This window comes from Podarcis muralis, chromosome 1, assembly GCF_964188315.1.
Source record: "Podarcis muralis chromosome 1, rPodMur119.hap1.1, whole genome shotgun sequence".
Classification (NCBI taxonomy): Eukaryota; Metazoa; Chordata; class Lepidosauria; order Squamata; family Lacertidae; genus Podarcis; species Podarcis muralis.
In genome coordinates this window covers 95306535-95321592 of record NC_135655.1, presented here as the reverse complement: position 1 = coordinate 95321592, position 15058 = coordinate 95306535, and the positions used below count along the sequence as shown (strand labels likewise).

The window sequence follows — 15058 nt, the reverse complement described above, 5'->3', positions numbered from 1 at the left end:
TGTGACAGGATGCTAGGCAAGATAGATCTTTGATCCGATCCAGCAAGCCTTTATGCTATTTTGTTCTTATTTTGTTGTTGGCATCAGTCTGTCTCAAGAGGCAATGGAGTGCACCTCTGGGGATAAAGTTGAACCACTGCATCAGCAGCACCAAATTGACCTCCTCAGGGCACAAGCCTGGGCAGTGTGTAGGGAGGTCTTGGGCTGCCCAGACAACAAGACCCTCCTCTCAGCCTTGCTGATGTGGTCCAGAGGGAAGCAGAGCAATACGTTTGGCACCAGCTTAGCTGCAGGAGTTGCCAGAGGGAGGTGTACAAGGCGCCATCCAACCATCTTAGGGACTCCACTCCAGACTTGTGTAGGGTTTACTCCTTTGCCTTTTCTTTGCCTGAATATATCCCACAAACAGCAGAGGTTTAGGATCAGAGTTTTCCTTCTCCTTGATGGGCTATCTTTCCAAGTTACCTGAGTTACACTTGCCTCTACAATATGTGCAGAAACTGCCTTCTTGACCTTTGGACCCACTATTGGTCTTGTCTGCTCAATCCACCAGAGCCTGCCTTTAAATGCAGGGGATGTCCCTAACTCACGGAAGGTTTGAGACCCATTTGCTACCCTCACCTGGTTTAGCTGTCCAATCTAAGCAATTTCCCGGGGTGTGGCCATGCAGACAGCTTCTAGGAGCTACAGGTGAGAGCTGAGTACAGGGTGGGGACCAAAGGTGAAGGTACTAGCCCATTAGGAGCACAGCGTGTCCCCCACCAGAGGTACTACCCCTCTTGTTAACACCTGTTCTTATTAATATTTACTGAAATATGAAATACACTGTAGGCACCCCCAGCAACAGAAGCAATCTTTTAGCTAGAGTCTACATTCCTAGGCCTCATGGACATGGGCCAGATGGAGGAGGACAGGATGAGTTTAGTAGCTTATAATATTTTAAGATATTTGTATGTGATGCCACATAATTTGAACACAAAATTGACGAGAGCAACAAGGGAAGCCAACACAGTGCTCTCCAGATGTTGTTGGACTACCAACTCCCTTCAGCCCCAGCCAGCAAAGCCAGTGGTTTTAGCTGATGGAAGATGTAGTCCCACAACATCTGGAGGGTTGCAGACCTTGATTCCTTGTATGCCAGGTCCTCTTTTTATTATAGCATTGTAACAGAACTGTCTGTAGGAAAAAAATACTATAAAAACCATAGGCCTTCTCAAGCTCCACCGTGTGGCCATTTTTACATGGTTGTACAATGTACAACCATAGCAATGAGAGAGAAGTCACTAGCTCAACATTGTCCTTTTTTTCTTAGTAATGTTTGTTAATTTCTGTGGTAATAACTCTCTCTTACTTCTTTTAAAATCAGTCGTCAGTGAACTGGGATAAAAGAATAAGCATTGGTTCTTCGCTCCCCAGCAACCTTTCCAGTCCTGCTGATGATCTACCTCCAACTCGCATCAAGGAAAACCACATTTTGGAAGGGCTAAAGAAGTTACAGAAACGCAAAATATTACTTGAACCGCCTTCTTCTGTTATATCCAAATGGGGATACAAAGATTGCATGGACTCTAATGAAGGAATATACTCCCCTGGCATTAAGTGCAGCAGTCATAAAGAAGAGGTACATTGCACACCAGAGGAAATGGGGGCCATTTGCATTGAGCACCAGAAAAACTTTGTGTATGATTCAGATTCACATGAGGATGCGGATGATGAGTCTTCATCTTTAGCATTGCTGTATGAAGTACCGAGCAAAGACTGTAGGCACTATTGTAATAAATTAACTCACAGCGTTTCTGACAGCCTATTTGGTTGGGAGCCTGATAGAAAGCACTTGCCAGAAAGAGGTTCTTATTTTAATTCAAAAGAGAGACCTGAAAAACTGACTAGTTTTGTCAATGAATTTCAGTCAAAAGGAAAATCTTGCACAAATGTGAAGCTGCCTGTATTGCAAATAGATAAAAGTCTTGCTAGCATAAGCTGGAGAGACCTTAATTTACACCTTTCAGATACTGATGACAATGAAATCCTGGACGAATTACATATAGAAAGCAGTGATGAAAAAAGCCCATCAGATTTGTCATTAACTCCTTTTGTTGACAAGCACACAGAGAATTCTGATGTGCGTGTAAAGAAGGAAAATTGCCAGCATGTATCTTCAGAAAAAGAAGCAAGTCAGGTACTCACTCACTCGGGCATTAGGCCAAAGGCATGTAATTTCATTAAGCAACAAAAAGTTATAAAAAAGACTTCTTCAGAAGAATGCATTACTGTTATATTTGATGCTGAAGATGGCAAACCTATTGAATTCAGTTCACATCAATCTGGAGTTGTTACTGTAACTAGAAATGAAATTTCAATCAACCACTCATGTACTGGGCCCAATGCAGAATACACTGAATGTTTACCTCAGGGAATAGTTAATTTCCAAAAAGCAATGGAAGCTAAGAACTACAGCATTTTGCAAGCACCTGATAATGAAATTGAGAGAAAGACTCTCCCAAATAACTTAGAGAACGAGCATGCAGTTGACCCTACTACATGCAACAGTCAGTCTCCTTTACTCCCCAAAAGAACCATGTTTCACAACATCCCACAGCAAAAGCTAATGAAGCCAGTTTGCAGTATTTCTTCCAAGCCTAGGTCTCCATCTTGTATGCAGGCAGGTAGTAACCAAAACCAAAAATTGACAAAAATTCCGAGCAGAGATAAGTTCTCGCCACAAAAAACAAATATCACAGTGAATGAATATTCCACTAGCACCTCTTCACACTGTCCTATGACACTGGAGAAATCTGTAAAATGTTCAAGGTTCAAAAAAGTGCAGAGTCCCACTAAGAATACTGATTCAAAAGTAGATTTGCTTATTTCAAGGGCGCACCCTCTGCAAAATTCTAAAATGCTTGACAGAACAGATTGGCCCAAGAATCAGGTCCCAGAATCAACTTCATTGCCTCAACATCTTATAGAGACAATCGACTGTGAAGAACCACCAACTAGAGATATCCATTGTGATTTGCCTGCTGTAGAAGCCAGATCTCCATCACCACCACCTCCTCCAGGCAGGTCAACGTCACTATTGATAAGACCAAACTATGAACATTCACCACCTATACCCAATAAGCCAGGTGCAAGCATTCCCAGTGAGACAGTAAAAAGTCCAGTCATGTCACCACTGAAAACGGCCTCAATGTCCATTTTTCATAATGTGCATAGAATGCCAACTAACAAGCTCCCTTCAACACCTAAAGTCAAATTAAATCACTTCAATGAGAAAGGAGAGATGTTTACACAAAGCAAATGCATGTCAGAGCAACCCTCCACAATGTGCCAAGTCATTCCCAAAGTGTTTACAAAGAAAGTTCCTCCTAAAACCTCAAACCAATCAGTATCCTTCAATAATATAGAACGTAATTCCAAGGATGTGTCCCCAGACTGCACGTCACAAGATACAGATCTAATGCAAAATGGACTACTGCCTAAGGACACTGAAGTACCTCAGAAAAATAAATTTCCAAACAGATTCTCCACATCACCAGATTGTCAGCCAGCAATGATTGGGAAACCTTTTCTGCCTCAGATTAATCACTCCCCATTATCACTGTTGTCTCAGGGAAGTGATGCTGGAAATATACCAGAAAAGAGTCTGAAACCACATCTGCCTGTAGGACTTAAATTACTCATAAAATCTCCTCAGCTCCTCAGAAATAGTTCCACTATACCAGGGAAGCAGGAAAAAGACAGTATGAATGCAGCCTCCAAATGCTGTGTGAATTCATCCAAACGGAGGCAGGGTGAATCTTTAGCTCAAACCACCATAGACGTAGCTGACACTGAATTAAGGAGTACTGAGAGTGGAATAAAAGAAAGTTTTGCTGGGGATCTTGGTATGAATCCAGCTTCCTCTGTTTCACCCGAGACCTGCTGCTTAATAGAACGAGGAGATGGGTTGGAAAACAGGTTAGTTAAGAGATCCATTTCTTCTAGTAGTAAGGCATACTTGAAGCCTGCTCTTGGTATGAATGGAGCAAAGGCCCGAAGTCAAAGTTTCAGTATTCACACAGGGGAAAAGTCATCTATACCTTCCACAGAAGGTTTAGGAAAAGTTCGGACCCAGATCATAACAAACACATCTGAAAGAGGGAATTCTTTAACGAGGCAGAACTCTGCTGTGGAAGGATTACAAATCAGAGCTGTTCCTGGTTCAGCAGTGATGTCAGATACGGTTTCAAACACGACAAAAGTTCCAGAAACTTCTTATTCTAGACAGGGTTCTTCTGCAAGCATGAGTAGTTCCAGCAGTCAAGTTGGTAGTCCAAGCAAACTACCATTCCATATGTCTCCAAAGGGGGATTTATTCTGCAGCATTTCAAAAACTGAGGACAACAAATCACCATCTCAGAGAGATGTCCAAAGTAAATCTTTCCATGATGAAAAAGCCAGCGAAATTTCCAAACATCAACCAGTAAGCAAAAAAAGTGTTACACAAGCAGAAATGGCATTGGAGTCATCAACTAGTATTTCATCAGAACAAATTTTGCCACTTCAGAAAAATCTGGACAGCACACAATCTCCTCATAAACACGAAGCAGGCAAGGTAGTATTGCAAGAAGCCTGCATAAAGGCATCTGAAGCCTTGGAGAAGGTTTCAGCTTCATCTGTTTTACAGCCCACGATAGAAGAAAAAGTCATGTTGTGCATCCAGGAAAATATGCAGAAGGAACAAGGACAGAGCAAATGCCCTACCACCGAGACTAAACAAAAGAGTGGGGGGCCTTCTATTGCTAGCTGGTTTGGTTTTCGAAAGAGTAAGCTCCCAGCCTTGAGTGGTAGAAAAGCTGATGTTTCTAAAGTAAAAATAGAAAAGAAAGAGCCGAAGGGTTTAGCTTTTGGAAGCAAGCAAACAAAATCGGAAAAAAGAAAAGACAAAAAGAAGACTGAACAGCACTGTGAAGCAGAAAACGAGATAAATAAGAAAACTCTGAATTGTGGTATTTTAGACAGTGTTCCAAAAGGGAAAAAAATGACAAAAGCCACACACAATAACCTCAGCCAAACTGGGTGCGAACAAAAGAACAGCTCTGCCACCACACACTCAGGAAAAGACAGCTTTATGAAAGAGCTTTTACACAGGTAAGGTTTTTGGAAATGTAGATTGAGATATAGATATTGTGAAGGCATGTAGATTTCATTTCATTCAAACTCCTATCTTAGTTTCTTTAGTAGGAAAGCACAAAGAACACACTTTACTATGCCACAATCAAGCATACCCTCGCAATATGTACAATGTGGCTGTTTTCTCTTTCCAAACAGCATCCCTTTTCATCCCTTTTACTATGGCACATCACAAGCTGCTATATAAAATCCTGCTGACATTAAAAAGTAACTTGCAAGGAGCACCCAGTAGCTGGAAGCACCTTGCAATGAGCATGTAAGCTGTTCATCCCCAAAAAACACAACCCCACAAACTTTCCACCAATTGACTGTCTTTTGTCTCTAGATTCCAGCTGTAGATGAGGAGCCCTGTAACACCCTATATAGCCTAGCATCTGCACAGCCTTCTCCATGTCTCATCAATCCCAGGGATTTGACTGGTGATGACACAAGGGAAAGCTTTCTTTCAGGTAGCACTTGGGATATGAAGCTCCTTCCTTAGTGAGATTAGCTCAGCTCCCACTTTAGCAGCATTTGTATACCACCTCAGTACTACCACCCAGCTCCACAGGATTTCAGCAGACCAATGGTTTGTTTAATTTGTCTCTTCTCATGGTATCTTCTTCTATTATTTAGTCCACTTTGTTGATTATTATTTGCTTTTTAGTTATTCTGTCTGTCTGTTTTTCATTGCAGCTATTTGGGCTGACTCCTGTGAGGTAGAAGATTAGGATATAGAACATAAAATGAATAAATCATTTCAAGATTCTGGATAACTGGATACACCATACCTGTAAAATGATCATTCCTTTTGTGAAAAATCAAGCAATATTAGGATGTCAGAGAGTAGGATGTCAAGGAGCCTAGACTTTTCCGTGGCATACTATTTTTATAGCAAGAGAGCTTTTTAAAAGCATATGGCCATGCATTCAGAATTGAAACCCCTCTACTACCACCTGCCTCCTAGAATAGCATAGCCCAGTAGAAACTATACCACATGGCTGCTCCGATCATTTGTATCTGCTCTTTGTTAACCAGGTCAGTGGGCTCTGAAATTAAAGAATAGAAAGACTTATAAAAGCTAATACAAATATTAAGCCATAGAAGGTTGTTTTTTTCCCTAGGAAAAAACCCTGTAGGCATAGCAGTATGGGAGGAAATGCATTGCCTGGTTTTGTTTTGTTTTTAAGGTCTTCTGAAATTTGCTATTGTTAATTGTTAGTAAATACATACAGCAACCAACCAGAATTAAGTACATTTATGGCCACCTTAGACCACAAAGACATTTGGCAATAATGGTTCAGTGTGTTTTCCAATTTGCCTCCCAGTCATAGAAAATTTAAAATAAATCATTATATGTTGAAAGACTAAATTGATATAGTACCTGAAATTGCAAGTGACAGATTTGATCAAGGCTAGTTAGAAACATTTATCACTCACAGGTCTACGGGGAGAAAGATGCAGGGAGGTTACGTTAAACATTAAAGGAATGGTGAAAGTAGAGTGATTGAAGAAGGGCAATGTAATTTATCAGAGGAATCACTTTCCACCTACAGAGTTGATAAGAAAGCAGCCCAGCCGACAGAAAGTGGATCACATAATGTTTCCTACAGGAGCGTGTCGAAGGGCGGCTCCCAGGGCTCTTCTCTTCCCAACAACTCTGTCGGCACTCAAGGAAACCAGAAGAAAACCAGCAAAACAAAGGCTGATATGGAAATACCAAATGATGCAGTGGTACGTAACAAGACCCTGCTGTCCTTAATTTTTACTTTTTCCCCATACTGTTACTGCTCCAACACTGGGTAGAAATATGCTTGTCATTGCTGGGGAACGATGGATTAATGTCAGCATCTGATGGCCTGATTAGGGAATCCGATTATACTAATGCCCATAGCTGTCATTTGATGGAAACATATTCAGCCTTTTTTATGGCAATTTACACTTGGTTACCTGTACTTTCAAGCCCACTTCAAGGTCCTAGTTTTCACCTTTTCAGTTGTTCCATGGCTTGAGACCCACATGTCCCCAGACATTCCTTCTGGATATATCAACTACCCTGCTGGTTGTTCCCTGAAAACTAAGCCTTGCTTCATATCCTTCACTCTGTGATATAAGGCCTTCCAGATCTAGAAGTAAGGTACTTTATAGTAGTGGCCTATTCTTGGAGCATACAGGACCTGGAGATGCCAGGGTTGGAACTAAGACCTGCCACTTGCAAAACAAGTGCTCTACCATTGATCTGTAGCCTTTCTTCTACCACCACACTGCCCCACACACCAGGACCCCAATCTGAATCAGGTCCCCAGCACTGGCAGTTTGTGTGGGGTGGGAAAACTTTGTGCTGGATGTCACATTGGGGTTAGCCCTAAGATCACCATTGAACAGTTGTTTCTTTTAAGCTTTTTCTGTTGTTGCTCTGAAAAAAGGAAAAGGTGAGTGATTAACATCCCGTGCATGCTATTGCGTTCTACGAGGAAGCTTGAATTGCGAAGTAATTACATATTTCTCAGGGATATATTCTAAAGGTAAAACACATTTTCAAAACCCTTCATGATGGGAATTGAAAAATCTATTAGCTCAGTATTGATGTTTAGGGTGCTTAAGGTTAAAAGTATCAGTGGCTTGCTCTCAACGTCAGGCAAATGTCTGCAAGCATTTGTGCTTCCATGTAAAGCAAGCTTTAACTAGAAGATATACAAGGTCATTTGTTAAAAACATCTCAGAACCTGCATTCTGAATCCATATGCTTTGGAAAACTTTTTCTATCTCCCCTCCCCCTCTCCCCCCCTTTCCCCTCTCCCCCTTTCTGTAACATGTAGCTTCTATAGTATCATCTTTTCTTTGAAAATGTAGATGTCCCCTGCATTATAAAACCACAAATTATAAGCATATCTAAGTCTGCCCTTGTAATGTCACTGAAAGGAATGAGAGAGAATGAAAGTCTGGAAATGTGCAATATGCAGGAAATTCAATCCAACTGATCTAGAACTTTGATAGCAAAGCAGAGCCCCTTATCACAGCCACTCAATTTAACTATGCCCCATTTAATATGGTGCTGACAGCTTAGGGTATATCTTCACTGTACAGAAGTATTTTTTTTTAAGCATGCTGCTTTTACAATTTCTTTTTTAACTTCCTTATTATTGTCTAATGGCACAGTAATTTGCAGTAGTTTTTGTCTCATTTTGTGAAGTCTTTGCAAATGTAACAATAATAGCCATTTAGGACTTTAAGTATATCTTCAAGAAACACACTTCATTTTATCGGGCAAGTACAAAGATTGTTCTGAATCTACATAAATAATGAAGAAATGTTAATTTTTTTCTCTTTAACTTCTAAGGACAAATTAGTCACGCTGCAAAGGCATTACCTTTTCCTTCTCCAGACTGCACTTTGTTAAGCTGAAAATCAAAGTGTTATTAGGACATTGTTTTTGAAGATTGGATTATATTATATGCTACATCTTTGTGGGTTTTCAATACTTGATTTTATTCTGTAAATGAAATAGCTTGCATTACCATGTTGAAGCCATTTGGGTTGAAAGAAAAATGAGTGCCTATAATCTGTGTTTTGGAATCTGTTTTTTTTTTAAATAACGACAGAATTATGGGGAATTTCAGTTTGTCCTCTAAACTTGGTACTACTCAATCTCATTTAAAATGCATATATTATTTCCTGGTCTTCATGTCCTTTTTCCCCTTTATTGGCTTCTCACTTTGAATCACGTTGCAGAGAATTCAGTAAAAAGAGATAGCTGTGATTGAAAACACTAGCATGTGGTAGCATTTCCCATTGTGCATTCTTTTTTCCCTAAAAAAAGGAGGGGGGGACATGCCTTTTTGAGAAAAACAGCACAAACCTTTTCAAAAGCCCTGAGCAGAGATGATTTCTTTTTCTTTTTACACTGTAACAATACAAGGTACATTTAGAGATGAGGGTCAAACCAGTAACTAACACTTGCAAAAGTTGATAAAGAATGCATGCCTTAAATTTCATCTGAATGGAAAAATGTGCCTTTTACATTTAATGTTCCTCTAAAGTGGGTTTTCAAAAGTGTATCTTTCATGCGCCATAGAATTAAGTCTTTTCTTTTTCAGCATGTTAATTAAAGGCTTAGGGTTCTATTGTGCCATCACTTAAACACATCTCAGACTGTGGTTTCTTGGCGATTTTTATATACATTTTTAAGAAAAACATGTTCCATTAGCATCGCTGGAACAGATCATTTGCGCAGGGTGTGCAAAACAAGGACTTTAATGGAAATCTTGCTCATTTGCTTACATAAATAGCCCCATTTTGAACCTAACCATTGAGTATTTTGTGAAAAACAGGAAAGATACTATGCTCCCCCAAACTAAAGCCAATGTGGTTTTAGTTTTAATGTGCATACCACAGCCAAGGTGGAAAAGCACCTTGGGAAGCCAGGTGTGTGAGAGTAGAATATCAGACTGTCATAATAAAAGCATTCTTGCTTGACTTAGAACTGAGCCACATTGTTGAAGCTAATATGCTACAATGGGAAGGGCACAATGGATTTCAGTGCTCATTCTTTCTTCCCATATTTTTACCTTGGGTGTCAAAGTATTTAAGTTGCCCATGCACCTTTAAACCACTAGTTGTCAAAATAGTATCTAAGGCAGCAAACCAGTTATCAATGAAAGATAGTGTTGGTAGGTGAGTGGAGAAATGGAGTGGAGAGTTCTTAGCCTTTTTTCTTTCAACAGCTTTTGAATTCAAAATCTGTTTCAGCCCAGGAGGTAGTGACAGCGGAGGTGGCAGTTCATTTTATTTATATAGATGTGGAAAAGATGCCAGAATTGTGTGACTGCAGCACTGAATGAAGATACCATGTCACACATTAATTTTATTTCCTCAGTTCTTTAACATAAATTTATAAGGTATAACATTTGAGGAGGAAGAAAAATACAGGATCATGAGAACTTAATGCATTTATTTAATCTTATAAAAATAAATATTATTTTATCTTTTTGAGAAATTGTATCACTTTGTTGTTTAGTCATTTAGTCGTGTCCGACTCTTCGTGACCCCATGGACCAGAGCACACCAGGCATTCCTGTCTTCCACTGCCTCCCGCAGTTTGGTCAAACTCATGTTTGTAGCTTCGCACAAAGACTTAATTTTTCTTGCCAGTTGCATCGTATTGTTCTTAGCAAAGCATCTAGAAACAATTTAAACGTAATTCATAATAGGACGCCGTACAAGCTGTACTACGTGGGAGTTGCATTAAGGTAGATAGTAAAGGGTGATAGCAAAGATACTAAAAGTTAAACAGATTTGTTTTGAAATACACTGTTTTTGTTCTGTTAAAAGAGAGATATGTAAGCAGTTACAATTACTGTTCCCCCCTTACAACACAGATCAAAGTGGTAACAGAAAACTTCCAAGAAGATGAAGAGAACGCCATCGCTGACTCAACTTGTCAAAGCCACTTAATAGGTAACATCAACAAAAAATTTAAAATGTTGTAATATGTGGCTTAGATTCTCTTAGTACATTATGTAGTCTGTGCAATTGAACAGAGTTATGCACAATTAATCCCATTGAATAACACTAGACTAAAGGTAAAACTGGATAAGTCTCTTCTTTATATATTTTAGCAGGCAGCACTTGTGCAAAACAGGCCAAAGATCTTACTCAGGCCAAAGATCTTACTCAGCCAGCAGCCTGTACTTGCAGTGGCCTACCAGATATCTGTGCGAATAGGAACAAGATACTTATCCTTCAATGGCTCAGTACAGAAATTAATGTAATCATATATTGGGGATCGGAAATATGCCATGAGCACAAATATTCTACCTCTACATGCTAGTTCCATCATGCCTTTCCTTGTTTGCCTAAGTGTAAACAGTGGTTGGGTCTCATCAGAAATGCCTTTAAACCATAATCATCTACTTTTCTTCATTCAAATCATATTTCTTTTCAGTGAGAAATTTATTACCTTAATGCAGGTAGCTTTACCATCTGTGGAAATGTTATGAACAGTCTTCTAAATAGCCATACTTCCTGGCTACACTGCTATCCTTCATCCTGATTTTTAGTGCTATGTTATTTGTGCATCATTGTAGCAGTGCATTTTGAACATACCAGTTTACCAAGTTGGATGCTATATGCCAGCGATGAGACCCTCCAGCTCATGCGGCTAATTAGTCTCTGCAGGCCTTCTCATTTGTCTTATCAGTTTATTTTGGCCAGACCACAGCTACCTACCCTACACCTGACATTGTATATAATGTGTGCTGGGGGACAGGTAAAGTCACAGCTGGGCCAAAAGGGGAATGTGCAGGCACCGTCAAGCAGCTGAATGTCAGGGCTTCAAAGCGCAGCCGAGGGCTCTCTGCAAGCACTGAGGGTCAGTTGGTGGTCGGGGCTTGAAAAGAGTGCTACACAGCCAAAACACTGACAGTCATCTGGGATCAGGAACTGCCTAGCGCTGATGAGGGGACTGGAGAAAACAGCTTGTATTCAAAGCTCTTCTTCCAATGTTCTGAATGCAAGTTGCATTCTGAAGGGCTTCAAAGGACCTCTCTGTAACCAAGGATCAGCTGTTTTGAAGGCATGTTCCCAGCAGCGATCAGGTGACTGGCAGGTGGGTGTTCTTGTCGCCTATCAAATTGGGCGACAGAGGATAGCGGAGATAAAGATCTGGCCTGCCAGCCAGATCCAGTTCCCCACTCTGGTTATGTGCACTCCAAGATGAATCCTCAGTAGAGGAAAGGTTCATGGGAATATACATTAGGATGTTGCATAGTATTGTCAAATGTAATAACATAAAATGATTGCATTTACTATGCTGCTTATATATTTCTAATACTATTTACAGAACTATTTAGCATGATTGACATCAGAGAATAAATTATCATTATTATTTATTACATTTGTATACTACCCTTCATCTGAAAATCACAGGGCAGTTCACAACATAAAAATAAAAGATGAGAACACAAAACACATAATAAAACAAAAGCAAAAAAACCCAAAACCAATAACTATTAAACCATTAAACACATTTAAAGGGTCATATAATGTTAATCAGCCAAAGGCTTGGTTTTTGGCTGGTGTCTAAAGATAGGTAATGAAGATGCCAGGCAAGCCTCCCTGGGGAGAGCATTCCACAAACAGTGAACCACTGCAGAAAAGGCCCATTCCCTTGTTGCCACCCTCTGGACCTCTCACAGAGGAGGCACATGAAGAAGGCCTCAGGTGATGAATGCAGGGTACAGGTTGGTTCATATGGGGAGAAGTGGTCCTTGAGGTCTTGTGGTCTTGAGCTGTGCAAGGTTTTATAGGTCAAAACCAGCTCCTTGAATTGGGCCTGGGGGAAAATTGGTTGCCAGTGCAGTCGGGCCAAGATTGGTATAATATGCTCAACCGTCTTGCCCTGATGAGCAACCTGCTGAATTCTGCACCAGCTGAAGTTTCCAAACCATCTTCAGAGGCAGCCCTACATGTTATCGCAGTGTTGCAGTTATCTAACCTAGAGGTTACCAGAGCATAGATGATAGAAGTTAGGTTATTCCTGCCCCAATAGGGGCATAGCTGGGCCACCATCTGAAGCTAATGGAAGGCACCCCATACCACCGAAGCCACTTGAGGCTCAAGCATCAGCAAAGGATCCAGAAGTACTCCCAAGTTGTATACCTGCTCCTTTAGATGGAGTATAACCCCATCAAGAGCAGGCAACCTCCCAGCCATCTGTTCTAGGAAATCACCCACTAACAGTGCCTCTTCTTATCTGGATTGAGCTTCAGTCTGTTGGCTCTCATCCAGTCTGCTACTGAGGCAATACAATGGTCCAGCACTTCTACTGCCTCACATGTAGATTTAAAGGAGAAGTAGAATTGTGTGTCACCAGCTTAATTTCTGACAATGTACTCCAGACCTGCAGATAACCCCACTCAGTGGTTTCATAGAATCATTAAATCATAGAATTGTAGAGTTGGAAGGGATCCCAAGGGTCATGTAGTCCAACCCCTGCAATGCAGGAATCTCAACTAAAGCATCCATGACAGATGGCCATCCAGCCTCTGCTTAAAAACCTCCAATGAAGGAGAGTCCACAGCCTCTCAAGGGAGACCATTCCACTGTCAATATTAAATAGCATAGGGGATAAAATTGAGCCCTGAGGAACTCCACATTAAAGGCTCCATGGGGCTGAAAAGCACTCCCCAAGCATCACCCTCTGAAAATGGCCATCCAAGTAGGACTGGAACCACCACCAACTCAGACATGTTATCCAGAAGGATACAATGGTCAATAATATCAAAAGCTGCTGAGAGGTTGAGGAAAATTAACAGGCACATTTTCCCTGTTTCTCCCACACTTAGGATTCCTCTGTAAGTCTCTTTTTCTCATTGTTTCCTTCTTATCAAGAGATGGCCGTGCAAATACATTCATGTACCACACTACACATTTTGGGAGACTGAGTGTTGGCATAAATGTAAACCAAAATGTTTGTGTTGAGGATCTGTGTCTTGTGCTCGTTTTCTCCTGCTTATACTCCATATGAAAACATCTGTGCTGCCAGCTCACAGCAATCTCTCTCTCAGTGCCAGGCTCCAGCTGATATGACTTTGTGTGCTTTGTTTCAAACTTCCTCCCAATCACAGAAGGTGCTTCGAAACTATAATTTAAAGATTATTATGATAAATGGTTACGTACTCACATTTTAACGAGCCATTCTCTCTCTCTCTCTCCTCCCCACTGCCACCTAATTTTTCACTGTGGAAACTAACATTTTAACAAAGTGGAATGTGTGTGTATAGTGTGAGAGTAGGGGGAAACTATGCTAATGGCACTAAGCTCAGGATACACTGTGCACTCCCCGGACTAGTGCCTGGATGCAGTGGTGAACTGGATGAGGGTCAACAAATGGAGTTTGAATTCTGGGGAGAAAGATGCCTTTGGGGTGGGTGGTTCTGATGTCCAGGAAGTTGGTCAGTTGTCTGTTCAGAAGGTGGCACTCCCTCTGAAGGAGCAAGTACAGAGACCAGGTTCAAGGCCCATGTGCTAATCCATAAATCACAACTTGGGCTCAAAGTACCTTAAGGACTATCTTGATTCCTTATGTTCCTCTTCAGTTGCTGAGATCCTTTGATCTCAGCAACACTCATGAGTTTTGATTCACCTTCACTAAAGACAGAGCATTTAGTTCAGCAGCTCCTGCCCCTACCAGTAGAGGTTCTTCAGAAACCATCCCTCCCTCCCTCCAAACATCTTTTGAGAACGTATTTGTTTACAACATGCTTGTACTTTTTCTTTTACCCAATGTGTATTTATTGGTGTTTATTATTGGTGTTAAATGGATCTTTTGTTGATTTTATCCTTGTACTCTACCCAGCTGTATTTTTATGAAAGTGGGACTTATAGATTCATAAATAAATTAATAAGCTAATAATTTTAATGAGAGCAATTCAGTTGTTAACAATTGTCAGTGTAAGATCCTCAAATGGGTATCTGGTCTATAAAGTTAGATAATATGCAAGTTAAATAATATCCAGTGGACTACAGGTATGGTATTATGTGGCACAATGGTATTTTATCACAGTGAAGTACTCCTAGTTCTTGTCATGCATGTTCCAGTTGCTTTATATTCTGTTAAAAAGTGCTCTTAGCAAGCCAATAGATTTAAATAAGTTAATGGTTTCCTGGATGAGTCTTCTTTTAAAAGACCCTGAGAAGACAATGTAATACATATCAATAAACATATAAGATATTATCTCGGGCACTGCACCTTCACAAGATACTTTTACGGCTGGGGAAACCTTGACTTACAGAAAAGCCATCATGCAACACAGCTGAAGTTATTCATCTAGAAATTGCAGAACATAATTCTTAACTCTTAACTTCCCATCTGTGTGCTGTACCATCTCTCTGTCTCTCATCA

The 15058-nt window shown here is 40.6% G+C and overlaps 1 protein-coding gene across 9 annotated transcripts in view; it reads left to right on the top strand.

Moving 5' to 3' along the window:
• The window catches only part of NCKAP5 (NCK associated protein 5), a 604332-nt gene that overhangs the window by 512182 nt on the left and 77092 nt on the right, over positions 1 to 15058 (top strand). For all 9 annotated transcript variants that reach the window (XM_028744493.2, XM_077935496.1, XM_077935485.1 and 6 more), the window contains 3 exons: positions 1367 to 5133; positions 6711 to 6888; positions 10533 to 10611. In XM_028744493.2, the coding sequence (XP_028600326.2) occupies positions 1367 to 5133; positions 6711 to 6888; positions 10533 to 10611 (4024 nt within the window). The remainder of the gene's footprint in view (positions 1 to 1366; positions 5134 to 6710; positions 6889 to 10532; positions 10612 to 15058) is intronic.